At 33.4% G+C, this 18,764-nt stretch overlaps 1 protein-coding gene across 1 annotated transcript; it reads left to right on the top strand.

Annotated features, from left to right (window-relative positions):
- The first annotated feature begins 1,047 nt into the window (after positions 1–1,047).
- Positions 1,048–8,652, top strand: LOC145563855 (uncharacterized). Its single transcript, XM_081624265.1, has 5 exons — positions 1,048–1,615; positions 3,151–3,248; positions 3,323–3,388; positions 3,582–4,357; positions 8,291–8,652. The coding sequence occupies exons 1-5, from the start codon at positions 1,251–1,253 to the stop codon at positions 8,300–8,302; spliced, it is 1,317 nt and encodes a 438-aa protein (XP_081480391.1). The 5' UTR covers positions 1,048–1,250; the 3' UTR covers positions 8,303–8,652.
- Positions 8,653–18,764: the final 10,112 nt, after the last annotated feature.

Raw genomic sequence — 18,764 nt, 5'->3', positions numbered from 1 at the left:
CCCGATATGCTTTGACCCAAAACCCGCTTTAAACTGACAAAACTCGTTTTTAAACCAACCGAATTTAACCCGAACCGATTATAACCCGAACCAGTTATAACCCAGCCCGAATAGAATCCGACCCGAAAAGAAACTGTAATAAAAATAAACCAAACCGAACCGACTCGAAATTATTTAAAACCGACCCGAACTGACCCGATAATAATTCCAACCCGTTAAAAATCGACCCGTTACAAACCGATAAACCGAACCGCAAACTCGATTGACACGCCTAGTTTAAAGCATCACTTTTATTTGTTAGATATAATTGTTTTAATTTTTTACAAAAAAAAAAAAAAAAAAAAAATTAAAAAAAAAAAATTAGACTTACCGTGCATGGCACGAGACCTAAGCTACTATCTTGTTAATATAGTGACATTTCGGAAAATAAAGCGTTGCTTTTTGGAATTTATTCATTTATTACTGCTGATTTATTAGGACTTTGTTATTTGCCTTTCTCGTGCCAATTCCATTTTAAGAGTTTAGTTGATGGATAATTTAACGTTGTCTATTTCTTATTGTTTGCAATTCTGGGTAAAAGGAGAGAGAAACCATAACTTAGACATAGAAATCGAAGAGGATTCCACTTAAATTCCAGGTGGCACTGGTTGACCATCAACAAAATTTTAAATTTTCAGCTCGTGAGTTGGATCATTTCAATGCTTACTCTATGCTCCACTTTCGCTTTAAACATCTTCGTCCATCCATATCTTAGTGCTAGTGCAAGATTAAAACATTGTAAAATCAGACAACAACAATTTACGAATCCAACAATTAATAAATGGGATAGTAAGTAATTACTGATTCAAACAAATAACTCAATACAAGCAGAATTAAATACAATGAACACAAGCATAATCTAAATTATATTCATGACAAAAGACCACACCGACTTACAAGAATTGCCAAGAAACATGAGAGAGTACCAATTTGCCCCCTCATTTAACACGGGAAAAGACCACATCATCTTTATAATAACAAATTTTGTTGATATTAGATATCAACTTGTATTTTCTCCCAAATTTACCTAATCATATTGCCAAAATGCCCCTTAATCGACGTTTTTTGTCCATCAACACGATTAACTCATACTCCCTAGTCCTAATGTAAACAAAACCATAAACTACATCAAAATTGCATAAACCTCAGCTCTCACTTCTCATAAAACCCTTCATTCTCCAACTCTCAACTCTCTTCTTCCTCCTCCTCTAATGGCGCTCAACGCCATTCGTCTCCGCCGAGCACTTTCTCTGTCCTCCACCTTCCTCGCCACTCATCGAAACCTCTCAACCACCTCAAATCCTCTCTCCTCTCTCCTCCTCCAAACCCCCCTTTCCTCCTCTTCTACCTCCCCTTCATTCTCCCGTCGTTTCTTCCACTCTACCCACTTCTGTCTCTCTTCCGCGAGATCGTTCAACGATGCCGAAAAGATCGATCCCGATACCATTCTGTTCGAGGGTTGTGATTATAAACACTGGCTTATTGTTATGGACTTTGGAAAGGATCCTCAACAACGACCTTCTCCTCAAGAAATGGTTGAGACTTATGTTCAAACTTTGGCTAAAGTTGTAGGAAGGTATTCGTTTTTTGCTTCTCGAATTATTTGTTTGTTTGTTTTTTGAATTTGAATCTATTCATGGTTTAATTGATTGGAAATGAGGGGTTATTGTTTTTTTTTTAAAAAAAAAATTTATAAGTTCAATTAATTGGGCTTCATTTGGTTGAGGGAAGTATTTTCTCATTTTCATTCAGAGTTTATGCCCTGTTCTGTGTTCTTCCCACCTTACTAAAAAAAAATAAGTAAGAAGAAAAAAAAAAACAATTTTAATCGAAAAGATTCAGTAACTTCAATTAAAAATCGACAAAAATTAATACGAAGAAGTTGCAATTAGTAAAAATTAGTTGTATTTGGTAAATGTCAGTTTAATTTGTTGGTGGGATGTAATTGCTGGGTTGTGGGTGTGAATATGGCAAGGTGGTGGCGGCTGGCTAGGCATGTTGATGGGGCCGTTGGCTAGGCAGCTAGGGTGTACGGAAATGGTCCGGGATAAGGAGGGTAAGTGGTGTGACTATGGCGAGGTGGTGATGATTGACTAGGCAGGTTTATGGTGTGGTCTGGGAGAAATAGCTCAATCTGGAGGTAGGTGGTGCTGGTGTGTGGTTGTATTTGGAGGGAGGTTTCATGGTACTGGTTTATTAGTAGAGGTGTCATGATGTTGGCGGCTGGGGTTCCATAGGTAGAGTGGTTATGGATTTATGGTTGTAGGGTCTGCTGCAAGTGAGTTTTGGTAGGGGGAGGGGGAAGAAGCTGATTATGCATTAATGTCATTAGCCTATTGCTACTAGTAACCCTTTGTATTGGCAAAATGTTATGGTTTATTGATGACAGTAACCAAATAGATTTTGAATTCTACTTATTCTACAAATATTACAGCCACAAATTGGAAATATAGATTAGAAAAAGCACAATAAAGGGGAATCATGGTCTTATCTTGACATGGAAGTACTAATTGTAGCAACTCTCTCCCTCGGAAAAAAAAAGTAGCAACTCTCCCTCTTTGGACTATGAACTAGTTCGGACTTCCCCGATGGCCAGGTGGATCACTGGTTTTGTTCATTCTTTTATTATGAAAGTTGTACTCAACTTTATAGGCCAGGCCTAACATGTGTGTATTCATCACAAAGAATAATTGTATTGGAGCAATGGATATTAGGGGACTAATTTAAGGGAGAGATTCCGCGGAAGTTAGTTAATGTAAGATTTGGGATAAACAAAACAAAAGCGGGGTTAAAATGGTATGAGGGGAACAATTGCATCTATATTGCAACAAGATTATCTCACAACAAATACATATTAGCTGTTTGTTCTTGCAATTCACTCCAGTGTATTGTAACGAATCCCTTTACCCACTTAAACTGTCCATTTGATCAGAAATTTAGTGACCTCTTTCTCTCTCTCTCTCTCTATAATAAAATACAGCCTCTTCTTCCTAATCTGTTCTTAATAAGCATTTTAGCCTGTTCTATTTCTATCATGCTTGTTTCAATCAAGCACTAGAGTCGTATGTGTTGATCTTGGATTAATATATAGTTCTTTCTCAACATTATCAGTGTTGAAGAGGCAAAGAAGAGAATGTATGCATGTAGCACCACTACTTACACTGGTTTTCAAGCTGAGATGGATGAGGAGACATCACAGAAATTTGAGGGTAATATTGTGCTAAAATAAATTATTTTAATTGCCAAACTATAATGTTTTCTTTAAAGATGAACTTTTCTGCAGGTATGCCTGGAGTTATTTTCGTATTGCCAGATTCATACATAGACCCAGTGAACAAGGAATATGGAGGTAAAAGCAACTTATGCTTCTATATGCAGTCACTTTTAAGCAAATTGAAGCTGGGGATTTTTGTGGTCATTTCTCACATATATGTTGTCAAGTTTATCCCACTGTTGTTTCTATAGCTGTACTTTCAGTGTATCCTGCACGGCTTATTGTTATGCTTCCTTATTGAAGTTTTGTTTCGAATGCCCTACTACAGGAGATAAGTACATTAATGGAACCATCATACCAAGACCACCTCCAGTTCAGTATGGTAGAGTAAAGAGACATAGACCAAATGAACAAAGGCCAATGAATAATCCAATGCCTGGAGAAGGGAGAGGCTATATGCCACAGGGTGGTAATCTAGAGCGCCAAAACACTCCTCGTCAGGGAGGGATGGGCTACCCGCCAAATAGGACAAATTATCCTGAGCAAGGAAGGGATGGTTATCAAGGTGGTGGAAACACTTACATGCCTCCTCATCAGGGAGGCAGAAACACTTCTGTGCCTCCTCAGCAGGGTGGTGGAAACACTTATGTGCCTCCTCATCAGGGAAACTACAACCATAGCTATACCCATCAGCATCAGACGCAAAATTTCCCCAGTGACCATGGTACTCCTGTCCCACGTGGACAAAGCAGCAATTACCCAGGAGAACATGTCTATAACCATCCCCAAGGACAGATGAGGAACTACCCTAGTAACCATGGGGGCTACACACCCCAAGGACAAATGGAATATCCTAATGATGGTAGGAACTACGCTCCCCCGCCTCCAGCAAGAGGAGCTGATGGGCAAACTGGGGTTGGATCTTTTGAACAAAGTGAGGCTGGACGATATGGTCAAGGACCCAGTGGTACTTCTTTCCAGGGAGCAAGTATAAGATATGGTCCAGAATATGTATCTCAAGCAGAAAACCAAAGATTTTCACAGACGCCAGATGAACAGAACTCTAGGAACTATTCACCTGCAATGCAAACTGGTATTAATCAAGTAAGTGATATTTGTCATACTTGTCATGTTTAGTTCACCTTATTTTTGCTTATCTAGTGGTCTGATTTGATCTGATTTTTATTGTCTGATTTGACCAAACTTTGACTTTAAGTGTACGATAAGTTATAAGGAAAAAATATATCAAGTGGGATCTTCTTAGATTCGTAATAATGTGTATTTTATTAATATGTAAGTTTCATAATTTTTTTTATTACGAAATTAAATATATTTAGCGATAAAAAATTGCACATAAAACGATGATCTGATTTGAACTTATTTTTTCTGATTTGATGTGAACTTATTTTTTCTGAAATAAGTAAAAATAAGGTGAACTAAACAAAACCTTAGTTAATAATGCATTTTAAGCTTTTCAGCCTTTCCTGGCACGACATAAAAATGGAATCGGGACAGCTTTCAGCTGTGATGTTCCGACGCAGCTTTTACCTCAGCTGTACGCGTATCAACCTGACCCTAACTGGATGTGAACATGGGATGTGGTTCAGACCTTCCACGAAAAAAATGTATTTAGCATAAAATCAACATGGTCTGAGAATTTTTGTCAAGGTTTTGAAAATCCTAGATCTGAAAAATGGTGCACCAAAAAATTAGGATAAATAAAATATACTAATAGTGTGTTTGGATAAAGAAAGATGAAGGAAAAGAAGGGGAGGGAGGAGAAGAGGAGGGGAGGGAAAGGGAGGGGAGTGAAGAATGGTGAGTTTTCCTTCCAAATCTCTCCATTCTTGGAGGGATTATTTTCCTACTATTTAATCCCTCCATTTCTCTCCCCTTCAATTCTCTTCCTTCTTCATTTGTTATCCAAATGAATGATATCACATCTCTCCATCTCTCTTCCCTTCTTTTCCCTCCATTTCCTTTAATCCAAACACACCGTAAGAGAATATAGGCTTGAGTTTGAAGATTGGGTGTCCTAACTCTTCTAAGAGATGACACATTTATAGAACCAGTGGTGGATCCACGATTTCTAATCAGGAGTAGCGCGCGCGCAGTTGTTTGAGAAAATTTAAAATGGAAATTAAAATTGGACTTTATTTTAGGGATTCATATTGAAATATTTCCCACAAAAACGATTAGCAAAATAATAAAACAAGTGATTTTAATGATGCAATGCAATGTGTTAGTACATTGTTGTGCTCCTTATTAATTGATAATGTGATTTTGGATATGCATACATGACTGAGAACTTATTAAAAAAAAGGTAATTACTAATAAAATATATTATACTTATAAAAAATAATTACGATAAAAAAAATGCATTGTGGGATGGAGTATCAACTTAAATAATTTTTAAAAAATTAATACTAGTAATTTTGTACTCGTACTTTTTTTTTTTATTTTTTTATTTTTTTATTTTTATAGTCAATTCGTATCTAATTTATCAATATAGTTCATAAAATACTCCATACATCATAAATATTTTGTGAAAATGAAATAAAAATTTTATTAATAAGACTAATGGAGAATTTTAAATTACTTTTAATCTTATTAATGCTTTGCTTATAGCACATAGTGTAAGATATAAAGTTAAGAGGGAAATGGATTTGGAACAAAGAGTAGGGTAGGTGAAAAAGCTTAGAAAGGAAGATAATGAAAAAATAGGAAAAAAAATAGCATAGTGGGGTTCGAACCCTTGATGACATTGCCCCGCATAAGCTCATCACGTTCTCCTCTTACCACTACAACAAAGTTTAACAATTAGTATAACTCTTCAGCTTAAAAACTTTTATACCAAAATTCTGACCCCTTGTGACTATGTAGATCCGCCACTGTATGGAGCTTTGGTGATCAAATTCAGGATTAGCTTTAACACCCTCTCCAATGTTGAGACTCTAGTGAGTATTTTTAGGAGAGAGAGAGTATTTTTTGCAATGTATACCAATAATTTGGTATCTAAACTTAGCAACTACAAAAGAAAGTTGCTAAGTTTAGATACTCAACTTTAAGTCTCATTTGACAAAAAGTGTGGAGCCCTTGTTAATATTCTAATATATTTTGTAATTTATTTAAGTTTTACCTTTATTTTTTTTTTTATTTTTTAATCTTATAATATTTGATATTAAAAAAGAAATGGATTTGGTGGGTCATAAATTGAAAGTGACATTTGTATATTTTTACAGAGTCTCACCGTTGGGAAATTAGACTTCATATGAGTTGCTAAATTGAGAAGTGGGTTGGGTATCATAATTAGAGGAAAAAAACAACTCATTTTGTAATTCAATACTAAAACTTGAGTCTCACCATTGGAGATGGTCTAAGACCACTAGACAAGTATCCCTCCTGTGGCCTGGCCCGATCTATGCTTTTTAAGCAAAGCAACCTAGCATTCTAGCCCCAAAAGTGTTGTTCGGGCTAAACCATCCGACTTAGCATCTAATTATTCTAGTATGCACTTTTTTGTTTTTGTATTTTGGCTTGAATCAAATGGTGTAAACAAGCCATATATTAAGTGTATAGTGAACCACAAAAGCGGGAGATGCATGTAAGATTCGATCTTCAAAATCCCAAGATTTTAACCTACTAAACTTTTTGTCATCCACAATAATAAGCCACCTGCCACCCTTTGGGTTAGCATGAATGAGAATTATAGAAGTTTGGGACACTTGTTCAGTTATTGTTAGAGGCTCTATCTCAACTCAATGGATAAAAGTTGCAGAGAGAAGCTTGCTTTATTAGGGCATTGTACTAACCCATGATTTCTGTTTTGGCTTGTTGGCCCTTACTCTTCGGGTCATTTTCAAACTTTAAAATTTCTGACAGGTTCCAGTGTTTAGTAGAGGACATGCACCTATGCACTCTCCTCTATCCTAGATTACTCAATATGCAAAAAAGAATATGTTTACATAGCTCTTAAAAATTACGCGAAGTATTCTCAAAGTAGAAATACCAAACATTTATTTACTGCATACAACACATAATTATAGATTTCCCTCGTAATTCTATTTTGTAAAATTTAGTAAATTATCAATATCCCTAAAATCTATGTTCAAAGAAACCCTTAAAAGAACACAATAGCACTTTTGTATAGCTTTTTTTTTTTTTTTTTTTCTTTTTCAAATATTTTCCCGGATAGTTCGCTGTTATCTTAGGTTTATGCCTTTCATTATCTGGTAACAGAGTAATAATGTGACTGACTGCTACTCTTTAGTTCCCATTTTTTTTTTTTTTTTTTTTTTTTTTTTGGCTTTAATATCTGTTTGTTAGTACTTTATTCCTTTGGAATTAGTTTCAACTTAGGGCATGTTCACTTCAGCTTAAGGCCCTGTTCACTTCACTTTAAAAAAAATAATATTTAGTAAAAATAATTTCACTTCACTAAAATTAAGTTCAATTCAGTAAAAATAAGTTCAGTTCTGTAAAAATAATTTCAGTCAGGAAAAATCAGTAAACTTAATGAAGAAATATAATAGAAAATCAGTAAAAATAATTTCAATTCTATAATTTTAATTTCAGTTCAATAAATAATTTAAGTTCAACAAAAATAATTAAGTTCAGTAAAAATAATTTCAGTTCAGCAAAAATAAGTTGAAGTGAACAGGGCCTAATTTCAGCTCAGTTCAGCTCCAATCAGTTCAGTTCAATTCACAGTTTAGCTTCTAATTTCCTTTTCTCGTAAAATAGTCATTTCAGCTCAATTTAGTTTAGCTCCAATCAGTTCAGTTCAACCTAGCTCAGTGAATAGGCCCTTAATTCTAATCTTGTAATATGATTATAGTTCATTTTACCGAAGTACCTTTTGTGATGGCTATTGAATCTTTTCTATCCTTTGTTCACGACTTAATTATAGTGAAAAACTTTATCATAATTTGATTTTTGTTTAGCACAGGTGAACTTTTTTCTGCAAGTTTTTAATAGGATTATGTTGTTATTATTTGAGGCCGGAAAGAGTATTCATTTTCTCCCATTTTTTTGCAGAGAAGATTTTGAACGGATATTCAACACCATAGCAGCCTATGAAGCTTTTTGAAGTTGAGAAACTGCATCGGATAGGATTTGATGAACAGGATTTCAGTTTGTGTAAGCAATGAGTTAACAAAAACTCACTTTATGGCTTCCTTGAGCTATTACGCAAGCTTAAAAGTTATGTACAAGGTTCTAAGAATTATTCACCTTTGAAGTTATATAGTTTACAAGTATTAGGACTTGCATCTATAATAATTCAGTGTCAACAAATCTCTTTGTTTCACTTATTAGTATAGACTATAGGGGCTGTTGTTACCTCAATCTGGAGATCATGTATAAATGCATTATTGTCGGTCTCTTAGTTTTTTTTTTTATTTTTTTTATTTTTTTTTGACAAAGAGAACTCATAATTAAATAACAAAGACAAATTACAACCTAGGAGCTAAACAAAAAACAAACACACACCAACCTAAACACCAACAAGAAACGAACACCCTATAGAGAAAGAACGAAGTGTATGATAGAACCAGAACGCCTTGCGCTATACCAGTTACTCTGGAGCCTTGACAACCATACGAACCCTATCAAAACCTTATCGTGGACCAAGAATTGCCAAATGAACTGAAAACCTCAAGATGGACGTAGACCACAGGTTGAAACCTGGGAAGAAAACCGAAACTTGCAATGACCCATAAGCCCATTTGCAATGGAAGAAGCAGAGAGATGAAATAACAACCCAAAGTTGAATGCACCCTGCTGCTGTAAAAAAAGCCTTTGACCCGATTCCACTCCTAGAGAACGAAAAACATAGCGACCTCCTAGGAGTCTAGGAACATAACTTGAGAATCCTGTTTTCGAACGACTCTGCCATGAGAAACCTTGCACCAAAATGCAGGTTCCTCTCTTGCTACTCTACTAACAGAGAGTGCAAGAAAATGGAGGGCTTTGCTTACTCCAAACATTAAAGATGGGGAGCCTCCTTCAAGATTTAGATTAACAACGATGTCAAACTCTGTCATCACCAACACCAAAGACGGGATGATATTTACCGAATAGATATCCAAATCATCCCACAACCTAGAAGCAACAAGAATAGCAAACCAACCTTTCCGCGCAAAACCACTCAGCTCCTGCAGACACCAAATGCAGGCTAATCCTCGTGCCTGCACCAAACACCTTACCCCTGGAAAACCAAAAACAAAATTCCACCCAAACAATTGAGAGGAAACACACAATCAAACCTAAAGCTCCCCCTCACCCGATGAAATCTAAATCCCAGGGAAACATAATCCCACTCCGAAAAGGCAATCAAATGGACCACCCATCCAACAAGGCATGCGCAGCCTAAACCTACTTCCCTTAAATCCAAGGGAAAGCCCGACCAGCCTAACTCCAAGAGCAGCAATAACACTTCGTAAGCTTCCATAACTAGAACTAGCCCATGAAACGCCAGCTCATGAACAAGCATGGCAAGAGTATTATTGAAATAAACAAACCTAAACAACAAAACAAACAAACTAAGCAAGCACAACACAACAACACTAACACTAAACATAAACTTAAGCTAATACAACATACTAAAGCAAAGAAAACCAACAAATATCCACAAAGCCACTCGTGAGTCCCGGAGAAGCAAAGAACCAGTAGCCACCACAATGGAAGAAACAAAGCCAAACACAACAACTAGTCGTCAAGTCCAACACAAGAAGACCGCCTCCCTTGAATCAAACCTTGGATTAAGGGAGAAAACCCTAGTCTTAACTTCACCTTTACCGCCGGGAAACAATTAACGAAATTCCTTTCAACGGCGGCGTTAAGAATAGCCTTGGCTCCTTGATTCGTTGGAATATTAGAGATCAAACACTTGACGACCTACCAAAACTTGATTGAATCCCCGATGAACTCGAAAAACAAAACCAATTTGCAACTCCTCTGTTTTCTTTGCCGGGAAATACCGAAATAGAAAGCAAAAAACACCTAACTATAAAGAACGACACTCGCCAGCGATGGCAAAGATAGGAGCGCAGATCGCCGGCGAGTAAAAGGTGAGAAAAGGGGAAGCGGTGGGTGGTGGTAAAGATAAGGACAGGGGTTTGTAGAGAGAGAATTTGTCGGTAAAGTTTTTTTTTTTTTTTTTCCCTGGAGGAGGAATTGTTGTCGGTCTCTTACTTGATGTACATCAATGTGCCGATTTCTTCTGTTTCTTATTTGTTTCTTTTCTTAGAGCATGCAAGTGAGAGTAGTGTTACTGTGTTGGTATGATATATAAATCAATCAACAGGGTTGAGCAAATTTGTCCTCTCAATATTAGAGGTGATAAAAAAAATTCAGGTGAGACCAGGCCTTAACATCATATATCATGCCCAAACTCGCAAAAAAGTAGCGGTACAAATTTTTGCCTACATCCATATGCAGGTAGCCTTGCTTGCACCCCTTCTTTTCACGTCATTTTATAGTTTTTATATTTCGCATCTCATGTAACATGTTCGTTTTTATATAATTAAATGTTCAATTTTGTATCATTAAATGAATCTTGTTAATATGATGTACTATATTCAAATTATTATATTTTTTTTCAAAGTTCTTTTTAGACAGTTTTTTTTAATTAATAATCTTATTGTTTAATTTAATAGATTTCATTTCAAACAATATCTTTCAATATAAAATATATAAAAATATCTTTCAATATATACTCATTCAATTACAATTATAATATTATTTAAATTAATATCTACTCATTGTTTCTTAAGCATAAAGAGAACTTTTTAAACTTTTAAAATGTAGATATGCTTAATTTTTTTTATTTTTTTTTTGAAAAAAAAAGGTTTAAAATAACTTCAAAATGTACATATCACATATGTGCTTTACAAAATAAATGTCGTCTTTTGATTTAATACATTTAGTATAAGTAAAAGATATATAGAAACATGCATCCTCCTTGTTGTATGGTTGTACCCATGTTTTGTGATTTTCTTGATACATATCTTTTTCTTAATATATTCATTATCGTCTTCAACTTTTTTTATTTCATTATACTGTGTAATAAAAGAACGAATAAATTATCTAAAAGAAAATATTAGTAACAATCAAAACACTATACTATAAACAAAACAGGATTATGAAATAAACATTTGCAAATAAAAATTTGAACACATTGCTAGAAAGAAACACAACTAAATATGAGAATGAACAAATGTTAAAATCCAAATGAACATCAACATAAAAATGAACAAATATTAAAAGTCAAATAAGCATATTTCAATACAAGAATGAACAATTATCATAATTTAATTCAGCTGTTTTTGGAACGACAACATAACAAGTAATAAAATAAAAACAAATACTCCGTATCTTTTAATTTAAGAATGAACAAGTATTAAACTAAATGAACATGTTTAGGCATGAGAATGAATATTGTATTAGATTGCAAATGAACCTCTTTCAATATGAAAACTAGTGAGTAGCCCGGGCGCAACCCAAGTTGCTACTGTTGTAGACGTACAATCAATTAATCTTATTAAAAGCTTTTTAAAATTAAAATTGTCGTTGTCAAACCAAAATTGAATTATTCTTTGAGTATCTTTTTTCACTTATTTATTTTTTAAAAAAAAATATTTATTTTCATATACATATTAATAACATATTTGATAATTGGCTTAGATAGTTAAATAGTTATCTTTGGTATGAAAGGTTGAGGGTTCAAATCTCCTTATCCTTATGTTTTTATACCAATCTATACTAATATATTAAAAAGCGTTTCTAAAACATCGATATGCCATGTGTTAACCTTTTATATCAAAGGTGACTACTTAACCATCTAAGCTCATATCAACTATGTTATTCATATGTAAAAACTTTTATATAAATGCAAACCAAAAGATTCGATTAAAAAAAAAATCAATTTTGGTTTGACAACGATAATTTCAGTTTTAAAAAGCCTTTAATAATAGGAAAAATGGAAAAGAATAATCCCACCTTTGTCCGGTCTTCCGAAAACAATCCCACCTTTAATTATTCTAGAAATAATCCCACCTTTAACCCCCACTTCTTTTAACGGTCCTTTTGACCTATAACCTATTTTACAGGTTAAGTTTTTTTTTAAAAAAAAAATTAATTTTGTTTTGCTCTTTTTTCTTAATTCCCTCTCCTCTCCACAACCGCAATACCACTGACACCACCAACATCCCCACCGTCGCCACCTTGAATTAGAACATTCACCTATCTTCTTCCTACCACTGCCCACCACTCCACCTTCAAACCCACACATAATCCCACCCTTTAAACACCATTACCCCCCAAAAAACCCACGTATAGCCAACTACAATAACCCCACCCATCCAATCTGCATCACAATTAACTCTCCCTCCTCGTTGATACCAATCAAGCGGCCCTAAGTTGTTGCTGCAACTCTACTCATCACTCTATCAAATCACACAAAATCAAATAAATTATACAATTCATCCAATTAAATACATTTTTTTAGTTATTGAGAAGATAATTTAGAATAATTGAAGGCAAAAGCTTCAAAATTAAACTGTTTTTTCTTAATTGGGGTCGACTTGCTCGTGTTATGGGGGGGCTTTTGGGGATTTTGGTGCTGTTGGTTTCTTGTTGTCATGAGACGAGGTGGTTGGATGGTGGTTGTCAATTTGTGGGGCAGTAATGGTACGGTGTTTCTATGGAAGAGGGAGGGGAAGGTGGCTAGGAAGCCATAGAAGGAGGAAAGGAACAAGGCTAGGAGAGAAAGGATTTTTTTTTTCTTTTCAATATTTTGACCAATAGAAAAACGACATGTGGCATGTTACCTTCTCCAATAGGTTGAACTTCTACAACAGTCACAATCCAAAGCAACGCCCGAGCTACTCACTAGTTTATATTAGTTTCTTGGGTGACATGACATAATGGTTAATTTCAAATGAATATCCTTTAATATGAGAATAAACATGTATCAAATTTAATTAAAAATATATTATTATAAAATGACCATAAATGAACATAAATTCCATCTAAAATGAATGTTTATGATATATTTAATTTACTAGCCAAAATTCAACAAATAAGAGTTTTAATTAAAGAATTAAGTTATATTAATTAATAATTAATGCTTCAATTCCATTAATAAATTGATAATTTGTCTTTATATTTGAATATTATTCCTTCTACATATGAACATTAATTCCATCTAAAGTGAACATTTACTATAACTTAAATTTACTATATGAAATTCACTAAATAACTGTTGTAATTACAGAAATAAGTAATATTACTTGATAATTGAAGTTTTAATTTGAATATTATTCTTTCTACAATTAAACATGAATTCCACCTAAATTGAACATATACGGCCGATTACATTACAAAGTCAAACTTCACTGAATAACAATTTTAATTAATGAATTAAGCAATATAAATTGATAATTGATGTTTCCATTCCAATAATCAAATTGGTAATTTATCTTTAGTTTAAGGCCAATTATTATAATTTGAATATTAATCATTCTGCAAATGAACATAAAGTCCATCTAAAATGACATTTATAATAGACTAAAATTACACGAAATTTATATGAGCAACTTTTAAAATGTGATTGACCATATATCCATATGAGAATGAGTATATAATATGAGAATGAGTATATAATGAAATTCAAAATTGAAACGAACAACTGTCAATATATTTATTTTTTTTACCATGTATACAAATGTGTACGAGTATGTATCAAAATTCAATTAAGATTCTCTCTAAATAAAAATGAATAGTTCAAGATACTGATGAAATTTTGCAAAATTAAAGAAAAAATTGAAGAACTACGTAGAAATGAACATTATATAAAAATTTAATAATAATCTATTATATGTAAATAGCCATAAATATTTATAACATGAATAAACATCTATCAAACCGAGAATAAATAACTATTAATAAAAGAAGGTTTTTTTTTTTTACTTTTACCACCAAGAAAAAACACGAAATTGTTTTTTATCACCAAACTTTTAAAAGTTTTATTTTAGGATATTTTGTCTAGAACTATCCTAAAGATAGGGTCATTTGTGAACAACTACCCGTTTTTTTTTATTTGTTAAGAACTACCCATAAGTTGAGAAAAGTTTGGGTAGCACTACCCATTAACGTTTTCTGTCCAAAAATCCGTTAATGGGGCCCACTTTTTTACTTTTTCCACTTAATTAACCCCCCTAATTACCTTCTCTCTCCTCCGTACTTAATTTCCCCTAAACCCTAGAAATCAAAATTCCCAAATTTAGACATCCTACCAATTACAATGGCTAATTAGACATCCTACCAATTACAACGGCCAATTAGTAATTAAAATGCAATTGAATTCAATCTCAAAGTTAAAATAACCGAAACCTAGAACTCAATTGAACTCCTAAATCCTAGAAATCAAAACCCCCAAATTTATTTGAACCCATAAACCCTAATCCGAATCACTAATTGACACCTTAATTATGTTAATTGCGTTCAATTAAAACTTGTAAATAGATACAATAAACAATGAATTAAAAGGAAAGTGTGAAACATTACTTGAATAATTGAGAATTTGTGTTCAATTGACTGGGTATGTTCTCTTGGATTTTTTGAGTGAGAATGGAGGGGAGGTTAATTCGAGAGGAGAGAGGAGGTAATTAGGGAAGTTAATTAAGTGGAAAAAGTGAGCCCAATAACGTCTTAATTGGATGGAAAACGTTAATGGGTAGTGCTACCCAAAAGTTTTGTAATTTCTGGGTAGTTCTAAACAAATAAAAAAAATGGGTAGTTGTTCATAAATGACCCTATCTTTAGGGTAGTTCTAGACAAAATTTCCTTTATTTCACCACCAACTAAAAATCAAAAAATTATTTTTCACCACTAGCCATCAAAAGAACCATTAAATTTAACGGTTTTTTTTAAAAAATTATTCAATATTCATGCCAAAAACACATTCTTTAGAGGTTTCGAGGGTCATTTTGGTCCTTCAGATCTGATTTGAGGTCATAATTAATTAAAATTATCTAAAATGTCTTGTTTTGTGTGGGTCACACAAACCGAGGTAATTTTATTAGGCAAAATGAGGAATTTAACAAAAATTTTAGTCAATTCTGACCTTAAATCGAATTCAAATGGCCAAAATGACTACAAAAACATTAAAGAACATGTTTTTGACATGAAAATCGAAGAATTTTTTTAATTCTGTTAGATTTAATGATTATTTTGACAACAGGTGGTGAAAAATAATTTTTAGATTTTTAGTTGGTAAAATAAATTTTTTAAAAGTTTGGTGGTGTAAGGAATATTTCAAGCATCCCACACTTGAGCCACATAGTGATCATACACTTAAGCATGGTAGCGTCCAAAGGGAAGGAAATTAGAGCAAAAGAGTCACCAACAAGTTTTAGGAACTTGTAAATTGTTCACAGGGTGAAGGTCACACTACCCCCTTCATGATCCATGAGATTGCTAACTTCATTGTGGTCCTGAACCATGATTGGATATTCGGGGATGAAGGTACAAATCCAACCTAAAAGATATTGAACCTGCCCTAAAATAAGTCTCTACTTTATTCTTCTCATATTTATGTGCGCTTTCTGACTAACATACAATCAATATATTAATCCTAAACCTGTTTAATCTATGTTGGTTGAATATTAATGCACAACTAAATCTATTATAGGCGATCACTTGAATTAAAATCATATTAGCCTAAATAAAATTATTAATTATCTTATTAAGCGTGATTTCAAGTACAAATTCCCTTTAATTATGCAGAAAAGGCGTGATCAAGCAATAACAATAATATATCAAGCAACATATAACCATTAACAAATTATATATGAATTATTCGTAAATTAACAAATAACGTGAAACAATTTGTAAATAACAAATAACGTGAAAATATTGGTTAATTAACAAATTACGTTAAATTATATATAATTTGACACAACAAATCATCATCATCAAAATAATATTTTCATCAAAGCATAATATTAGGCATGGTATTAACATGATTAATAACAAATCATATCATGTCACTAAACTATAAAAAGTAAATTTTTATCCCTAACATGATAGAAGAAATAGAAAGCAACCTAGGCATTATACTAGAAAGCAATAAATGACATCCTAACATGATACTAGGAATTAGGTCTTGTTCTCATTGACAGAACTGAGCTGAACTGAATTGAACTTATTAAAGCTGAACTGAACTGAACTGAACTGAACTTATTAGAGCTTAACTGAATTGAACTGAACTGAATATTTTATAAGAGAAGGAAATTAGGAGCTGAACTGAACTAAACTTATTAGAGCTGAACTGAACTGAACTAAACTTATTAGAGCTGAACTGAACTAAACCGAACTTATTAGAGCTGAACTGAACTGAACTGAACTTATTAGAGCTGAATTGAATTGAAAATAATCGTATGAGAATAGGTCCTTAATATAATCTAAGCATACTTTCTAAAGATATATAGTGTAGACACCCAAATGTGTCTCCCCAAAACCAAACCCAGTGATGAATACTTTTCACGTCATTTGATTATCGAACGAAGTGAAAGTGTGAAAAGTCTAGTGATGTGGATGTCTTTATTAAAATATCTCTCTTTCTGTTTTTGAAAACATTTCTTCTCTTACTCTATTTATGAAAATAGTCAGTCCAATTTGGTTTGATCCATGATAAAGGTCTAATAATAGTGTAGTTGGGTTGGACTCGAAAAGAGCTTTCCAACGATATATTATAAACCCAATTCCGATGAATAATGAGGAAGTTATGGCTTAAATTAAATTTGGCCCAAAATGATTTTTAAATGTGGCCCAATGATCTAGAGGAGGGCTTATTAATTATTATTCCTAAAGTTATTAGGATTGATTTTAATCTTCTAGAAATATCTACAAGGTTCTTTTTAATTCTAATAAGATTAGGAGTGATAATTATATTTTAAAGAGTTTTATTTTGAATAAAATATGTGATTTGGCACAAATATGATTTTAATCTGCTTAATGCGGAATTAGCTGCTTAATCGTATTAAGAAGATGATTCCGCGTACAAAGCGCGTTTTAATTTTGACTTAGTGCAAGACGACAAGTCTGTCGCCTGGCGCTAACATCTGTCGCCTGGCGACAGATGCCAGTTTTATTCTGAATAGGACTTAATTTGTTTTCGGACTGTTTTCTTATAAATAGGGGTCGTATCTCCTCCGTTTTCCATCATCAAGAATCAACAATTCACAATCACCAATCATCTCTTTCTATTTTCTCTCTAAAAGCTAGAAGCTTTCTCCCTCTCTATTCTTTTTCTAAACCTTCCCACTCTCAAAATTCCACATACATTAGTTCTAGACACACCTAGCCAAGTTTGAAGTTGCCTTCGCCCTAGACGTGAAAGGTTGATAATATCTGAGGGTTTGGTCCTGAATCTCTATTTCAATTATTTAAATTAATTTAATTGTTTTATAATTTTCATTGAAGTTACTAACGCGTGTATTTTGTTATTAGAAAGAGATACGAGGCATCGAAGTAAGTAATTTAATTACTTTATTGATCTTTTGGTATAGAAATCATGCTTTGATTATTTTGATTTCTAATATCATGCATGTTTCTATGATGCTTCCTATTCTTTCTTTATATTATGTTAGTATCATGTTAGGGTTAAAGCTTTGATCTTTAATGCTTAGTGACATGCTAGGATTTGTTATTAATCTTGTTAGTATCATGCCTAGGATCTTGCTATTATTATTATTGAGAATATTATTATGATGATGATGATTGTTATTGTTGCTTGATATATTATTGTTATTGCTTCATCACGCCTTTTATGCATGTTTAAAGGGAATTTGTACTTGTAATCATGCTTAATAAGATAATTAATAAGCTTATTTAGGCTAATATGGTTATAATTCAAGTGATCACCAATAATAGATTTGTTTGTACATTATATTCAACCAACATAGATTAAACAGTTTTAGGGTTAATCTATTGGTTGTATGTTAGTCAAAAAGCGCACATGAATACGAGAAGAATAAAGTAGAGACCTATTTAGGGCAGGTTCAACTATTTTAGGTTGGATTTGTACCTTCATCCCCGAACTACCAGTCATGGTTCCAGATCTAATAGAGTTAACGATCCCCTGGATTGTTAAGGGGTGTAACCTTCACCCTGTGAACGGTTTACAAGTTCCTAAAACTTGTTGGCGACTCTTTTACTCTAGCTTCCTTCCCTTTGGACGCCACCATGCTTAAGTGTATGATCACAGTGGGGCTCAAGTGTGTGATGCTTGAAATATTCCCTACGTATAGCAATAAAACAACTTACTTTGTTGTCTCGTATCTCTTTCTATCAAAACAATACACACGTTAGTAACTTCAAGGAAAATATTAAAGCAGTAAATCTAATCAAAGAATTGAAATAAGATTTGGGACCAAACCCTCAGATATTATCAACCTTCACGTCTAGGACGAAAGTAACTTCTAGCTTGGCTAGGTGTGTCTAAGTC

Source organism: Chenopodium album, chromosome 10, assembly GCF_948465745.1.
Source record: "Chenopodium album chromosome 10, dcCheAlbu1.1, whole genome shotgun sequence".
Classification (NCBI taxonomy): domain Eukaryota; kingdom Viridiplantae; phylum Streptophyta; class Magnoliopsida; order Caryophyllales; family Amaranthaceae; genus Chenopodium; species Chenopodium album.
The sequence above is the reverse complement of the archived record's forward strand: the minus strand, read 5'-3'. Positions and strand labels throughout refer to the sequence as shown.

Excerpts from the sequence above, each read along its gene's own strand:
- LOC145563855 (XM_081624265.1), top strand. The coding sequence starts at position 1,251 with ATGGCGCTCAACGCCATTCGTCTCCGCCGAGCACTTTCTCTGTCCTCC. Across the intron at positions 3,249-3,322 it reads GACATCACAGAAATTTGAGG|GTATGCCTGGAGTTATTTTC; the intron begins GTAATATTGTGC and ends ACTTTTCTGCAG. Across the intron at positions 3,389-3,581 it reads AGTGAACAAGGAATATGGAG|GAGATAAGTACATTAATGGA; the intron begins GTAAAAGCAACT and ends GCCCTACTACAG.